At 47.4% G+C, this 6,592-nt stretch overlaps 1 protein-coding gene across 1 annotated transcript; it reads left to right on the top strand.

Annotated features, from left to right (window-relative positions):
- The first annotated feature begins 1,156 nt into the window (after nucleotides 1-1,156).
- LOC115282925 (CMRF35-like molecule 4) lies at nucleotides 1,157-5,897 on the top strand. Its single transcript, XM_029929170.1, has 3 exons — nucleotides 1,157-1,252; nucleotides 2,694-3,023; nucleotides 5,701-5,897. Exons 1-3 carry the CDS (start codon nucleotides 1,213-1,215, stop codon nucleotides 5,877-5,879), a joined length of 549 nt encoding a protein of 182 aa, XP_029785030.1. The 5' UTR covers nucleotides 1,157-1,212; the 3' UTR covers nucleotides 5,880-5,897.
- Nucleotides 5,898-6,592: the final 695 nt, after the last annotated feature.

Raw genomic sequence — 6,592 nt, 5'->3', positions numbered from 1 at the left:
TCAAGGTGTTTTGTCCCCACATGCTCAGTACCCGACCAGCTATGTTTTGGCTCATTATTAATTACAATCAGATAACAAACAATGATCAGACATTGAGGTAGGCTTGTAATATGAAAGAGAAGGACCAAAGCAGACCAGACCAAACCAAAACATGACCACAGAGTGAGGAGAGTTTTCCAAAACACCAGCAAGCAGAGAAAAAAAAGGAGTTTTTGAAAAAAAAAAAGTATAATTCCTAACCTGAATATTTCATCCAGGATTACAAGGCAGAATAAAAGCACAAAATTATATTTTTAAAAAATCTCCGAAAAGCTAGAAGCAAACTCATGAAGGTGGAAAACACAAAAGAAAAAAGGAGACAAAGAAATTGATTCAGAGAGGAGAGGAAAAGGGGGCAAGGGACAGTCAAAGGAGGGGATACCTGAAGGAAGAGGGGATGTCTGTGGGAAAGTCGTGTAGGAATCATTAGCATAAGCATTTTGGGGCTGGGAAGTGGCCACTAGTCTACAGTCAGGGGAAATCTGCCAACGGGTGACAGAGGAAGTGTCTGAGCCACAATGAAGCTGGTGGGAAGGGATCACTTCTCCTTCCTTCTAATCTCCCCATGGCACCTCTGTCTCTGAGGGACTCAGGACCTCAGGGGACCCCAAGAGGAAGGGTCAGCAGGGCAGGATCTGGGCTGGACCAGAGCTAAGGGCAGGAGGGGTGGTGTGGGATGCACGGAGATGGGCTTCCTGGAAGGAGGTTCAGGATAGCGCTGTCTATATAGCGAGGCTGGGTGTGAGTCTTGAACACACTGATTCTTCCTCACATGCAAACCCAACATATGTCCATCCCTCCCTTGGACCCAACTCCGAGGTTCTGGTGTCACCGCCCTGCTGCAGGGTGTCACCTGGCCTGCTGGCAGCTGACTCCCCAGGTCTTCATGCACAATTGCAAGCAGCACCCTGGTTAGTGGAACATGTTGCTTCCCCAAATCACTGAAGACACGTGATCACATCAGCCTTACACCCCCAAAGAAGGCACTGCTTTTCTCCTAATTAATGAAATTAGGAAGTAATGGAAGGAAAAAATTAAGGGAAGTACGTGAGAGAAACTAAAAAAGGAAAACAAAATTAAAATAGAGGCAGTTTGCCTCTGAGTTCAGTTCAGGTCCCCAGAGGGCAGTTGACATTTGCTGAGCACCAGGGAGACAAGCCAGGCAGAGAGGACATGTGGTTGCTCCTGGTTCTGTTCCTCCTTATCGTCCAAGGTGAGTGAGGTGGGGACTTCAGGACTGCACACCTGCAGGGCTGGAGCATGACACGGATGCTGCAGCATGTCCTAGGGAAATGGCAGGACTGTCGCTCATCCAGACACTTATTAAAATTTTTATTTGTTTAAATAGTATGTAAAGGTACTAAGGTAAGTGTTACTAGAAGAAAATTTAAAAAATAAATCATAGAAATGGTGTCTATTTTCTAGATACTGATTGTCAACCCTGGCTATAGATCGATGGACAGATCAGAGATGGTTGGATAGATGGCTGGCTGGCTGGATGAATAGATGGTAGCATGGTTGTTTCCATGGATAGACATATCCATGCATATATATATATATATGTATATATACATACATAATACATACATACATACATACATACACAACAGGGAGGAAGACAGGCAGCAAAACTGGAGTGACGGGCTCTCTGGAGAGTTGCTCATCCCCACAGATGAGCCTGCTGGAGTCTCTGCTCTGGATGAGCCAAAGACCAGACCGCCATCAAAAGTCATTAGCTCGGGGCGCCTGGGTGGTTCAGTCGGTTGGGCCTCACACTTTGGCTCAGGTCATGATCTCACGTTCGTGGGTTCGAGCCCCATGTCGGGCTCTGTGCTGATAGCTCGGAGCCTGGAGCCTGCTTCCAGTTCTGTGTCTCCCTCTCTGACCCTCCTCTCTCATGATTTGTGTCTCTCTGTCTCAAAAATAAAAAAATAAAAATAAAGTCATTAGCTCAACTACCAAGACTATACAAAGTGCTCTGGTGGCACCAGGGGTGACGGAGTTGTCTGCAGAACAGGAGATATAATAGAAGAGACACCTCCTTGGAGGATGAATAAAAGGGTTTGATTATCTCAATGAAAAAAGAAAGCATTGTAGGCAGAGGGAAGAGCTCGTACAAAGGTATGGGAGACACAGAAGAGCACATGTGTTGGTAAAAATACAAGCAATCACCTGTGTGAGTGTGTTTGGTGTGTGAGTGTGTGTGAGAGTGTATGTTTACTTCTGTGCCACGTGTCGATTCAGAGGCTGAGAGTTTCTAGGTGTGTGTGGGTTAGAGTACTAGGGGCATAAATGGGGAGGGGGCCACGCTGTTGCACCAGCTCTGGGATTCAGAAATACACCTGTGGCTGCAGTGTGCGCTCTGTGCTGCTGGGAAGAGGTGCTTCCTGAGGGTGTGGAGGGGACAGGGGTCAGTAAGATGGAATGAACAGAGGGCTCCTTATTGGGCAGTTAGGAGCCTAAAGGGAGATTCACAAGTTGGGTGACAGCAAACGAAATCCTGCAGGGGATGAAGGGACAGGTGGGATGTGGTGATTGGACAAAGGACAGAGGCTCTTGGATGGTCTTCAGGGCAGGGCCAGGAGCCCCAGCAGTTTCAGGTCAGCCCTGGGCTCAAGGGAGGACGAGATGCATGTTGGGTTTCTGTTTTCTAGGCCACTTCTCCGCCTGCCAGGAGGAAGCAGAGAGAGGCATATACGGGGAGACACTGACCGCATCTTGTGTGTATAGCGCAGGATTGGAACCTTACAAGAAATGGTTTTGTCGTGGGAATGACTTGAATTCCTGCAAAATGCTTGTTGAAACCACCGGGTCAGAGCAACTGGTGAAGAAGGGCCGAGTGTCCATCCAGGACAATCACAGCCAACAAAAATTCACCATGACCTTGGAGAATCTCCAGTGGGACGATGCAGACACCTACTGGTGTGCGATTGATCAATCTGGCACTGACCTAGGGTACAAATTTTCAGTGATTGTCCACCCAGGTAGGCACTACCCATCCTGTGCTCTGGGCCCCTGGGGCCCACCCCCTGAGGAGTCAGGACTGTTTCTCTGCCTTCCCTGATGGATGGAGAGGAGTCTTGAAACGCCCCTGAGACCTCAGGTGTGCATGTGTTTGTGTGAGTGTGCATGTGCATGTGAGAGTGTGAATGGAGTGCACAAGAGTCTGGAGAGGACTGGAAGGAAGAGTGGGCCCCCACACCTCTGCTCGTCACCATCCCGTCTCCCCAGAGGGAGGAGAGGACAGACTCGGCCGGGACAGGCTTGTCCAGGGAAGGCAGCTCCTCTCTTCCCGGTCACGTCCACCCTCAGCACATCCCAGCCTGCTTGGGGTCTTGTTGGGCATGCAGGGAGAGTGGGGCCCTAGAAAGCCATGGTCCTCCATCTCTTAGATGATTTCATGGCTCCCGCTTCTCCTACAGGATGGGATCGAGCCTTTCTGGGCACGTGTTTCTCTGCACAGCTCAGTGCCTGGGCCTGTTGCCCACAGAGATCAAGGTGACGGTCCCAGTTTCAGTCCGTGGGCCAAAGGACCCTTCTCCCATGGGACCCAGAGACCCCAATCCTGCCAATGCTTTCCTGGACCTCTGGTGCCCTGCGTCCTGCTCTTTCTAGAGTTTGGGGCCGTGACTCAGAGTGGCTGTTCCCACCCTCTGTTCTATATCCAGTGTCAGAGGGAAGGGACCCAGCACGGTCATGGTGCTGTGAGGATTCCTGAGGTCCAGGATGGTCTCCATAGTCTTTTTTTTTTTTAAATAGTTTATTGTCAAATTGGTTTCCATACAACACCCAGTGTTCTTCCCCACAAGTGCCCTCCTCCATCACCACCACCTCTTTTCCCCTTTCCCCTCCCCCTTCAACCCTCGGTTCGTTTTCCGTTTTCCATAGTCAGTAGTCTCTCAGGTTTTGCGTCCCTCTCTCTTCCCCAACTCTCTTTCCCTCTTCTCCTCCCCATGGTCCTCCATTAGGTTTCTTCTGTTCTCCTGTTTGGTCTCCATAGTCAAAGCGCTGTTTAAATCTATCAAATGTGTTAGTCCATATCTATGAGATGATCACCTGATATTTCTCCATCACTCTGTCAAAGTGGCATATTATACTTACTGATTCCCTAATGTTCAATTTTGTCATTCTGGGGTCATACCCAACTTGATGATGATGATATATCTTACATATATATCCCTGGATTCAGCTTGTGGATTTTTTGTTGCAGACTTTTGTGTTTATATTCATTAGTGTTTTTTCCTACATTTTTTTTGTACTGTCCTTGTCAGGTTTTGCCATCAAGAGTATGCTAGTCTCATTAAGTGAATTTGGGATTGTATTCTCTTATCCTATGTTCTGGAATTTTTTGTGTAAAGTAGACATTATTCTTTAAACGTTTAGTGGATATCTCTGTTGAAGCTCTGTGGGTCTGGAGGTTTCTTTTGAAGAGGTTTATTTTTATTATTTTATTATTTTAAAGTATGCTCTACACCCAACTTGGGAAGTCATGACCCAGAGATCAAGTACCACATTCTCTGTCATCTGAGCCACACTGGTACCACTGGGGAAAGTTTTTAATAGTGAGTTTGAGGTTCGCCAGAGGGCTCAGTCAGTTAAGCATCTGACTTTGGCTCAGGTCATGATCTCACAGTTCCTGAGTTCAAGCCCTGCACTGGGCTCTGTGCTAACAGCTCAGAGCCTGGATCTGCTTCAGATTCTCTGTCTCCCTCTCTCTCTTTCTCTGGCCCTCCGTGTTTGCACTCTCCATCTCTCTCAAAATTCAATCAATAGGGGCCCCTGGGTGGCTCAGTCGGTTAAGTGTCCGGCTTCAGGTCAGGTCACGATCTCATGGTTTGTGGGTTCAGGCCCCGCATTGGGCTCTGTGCTGGCAGCTCAGAACCAGGAGCCTGCTTCAGATTCTGTGTCTCCCTCTCTCTCTGACCCTCCCCTGCTCACATTGTCTCTCTCTCTCTCTGTCTCTCAAAAATAAATAAAAAACATTTAAAAATCAGTCAATAAATAAAAACTTTAAAAAACAGTTTTGGGTCATTTGAATAGTTATAAGATGATTCAGGTTTTCTATTTGTGCCTATTTTAGCATATCACATTACTTTTTGCTAGATATTTGTTTATTCCACCTAAAGTTTCAAATTTGTTGGCATAAAATTGTTTAGATATCCTTTTTCATCCTATCTTCTTTTTATCTTTTATTCTCTTTAAAATGAACAAGGTATTGTGTCTATTTAAAATGAGCCGTGTTTTCATCCCTGGTATCAATTATCCAGACCTCTCCTCTTATCACAAGTATCTCGTGAGGGTTTTGGGTTTTTTTTTTTTAAACAAATACAGTTTTGGCTCTTTGGTCTTTATTTTTTAGTGCTTATTTATTTTTGAGAGAGAGAGAGACAGAGAGACAGAGAGAGAGCACAAACAAGGGAGGGGCAGTGAGAGAGGGAGACACAGAATTCCAAGCAGCCTCCAGGCTCTGAGCTGTCAGACAGAGCCTGACGTGGGGCTTGACCTCACGAACTGTGAGATCATGACCTGAAAAGAAGTAGGAAGCTTAACTGACTGAACCACCCAGGGGCCCCAGGTCTTCTCTATTTTATATTTCCTTTCTACTTCATTAATTTTTTTTCTTTTCTTCATTATTTCCTTCCTTCTAATTTCCTCTGCAAGTGACTACACAGTGTCACTACAGCCCAAGGTGGGAGACGTACATGAAGTCCTGGTGTCAAGATGCTCATTCGACTGACTGCACCATCTTTGTTAAAACCACTTCCTCAGAGGTGAAGAAGAATCTTCTGTTCATCAATCAGAAAAAGCGCACATTCTCTGTGCTCGTATGGGGGAAGTAAAACAAGTTTTGAGAAAAATGACCTGCTGTTTTTCTGAGTCGCTCCCAGGCATTTTACAGGATGACAACCCTGCTCACACCCCTGTTCTGGAAATTTAGACAAGGACCCAAGCTTAGAATTCCTCCACAACTTCCTTCTTTGCCTTTTTTGGGGCATGTCTTAAATTAACCACTTAGAGTTGGTTCTGTGGAAAATCAATGACATCTTCCCGGACCGCCTTGTAAGTCACGGGGGCTGTCACCCTGCTCTCAGTCCCCTGCTCACTCATGGTCCAGGATGGGGGGCTGCCCTTCCCCAGGCTCATGAAATGCTTCTCCCCTGGATCTGTAAACAATAAATATTGAGACTCTGCTTCCACTGTGTGGGTGTGTTGAAACTGCGCCTCTAATTAAAACGTCCCTGGTGGTTCATGTCCCTAGAGTGAAAGTGTGGCTCTGGAGGGAGCCACCTTCCTGCCCACCCGGGTGGGTGGTGGCGCCTCCTCATCCAGCAGGTGGTGATCTGCATACTCTTAATTCCACGCACCAGCTCTGCCTTCTAAATACACCCGGAGGAGCTCAGGCAAGTCAGTGCAGACACAGCCTGGTGTGGGGCTGGGAGCGGTGGACATGACCGTGGGTCCGAGTTAACGTGACCGCTGTCCCAGGGAAGTGCTCTTCCCTCGTGCACCATTGGTGTCTCCTCGGCAAGAGAGAGCTAGTGAAAACCTGGGC

The sequence above is a fragment of the Suricata suricatta genome, chromosome 17 (assembly GCF_006229205.1).
Source record: "Suricata suricatta isolate VVHF042 chromosome 17, meerkat_22Aug2017_6uvM2_HiC, whole genome shotgun sequence".
Lineage (NCBI taxonomy): Eukaryota > Metazoa > Chordata > Mammalia > Carnivora > Herpestidae > Suricata > Suricata suricatta.
Note: the sequence above shows the minus strand (reverse complement) of the source record. Positions and strands in the feature narration are given on the sequence as shown.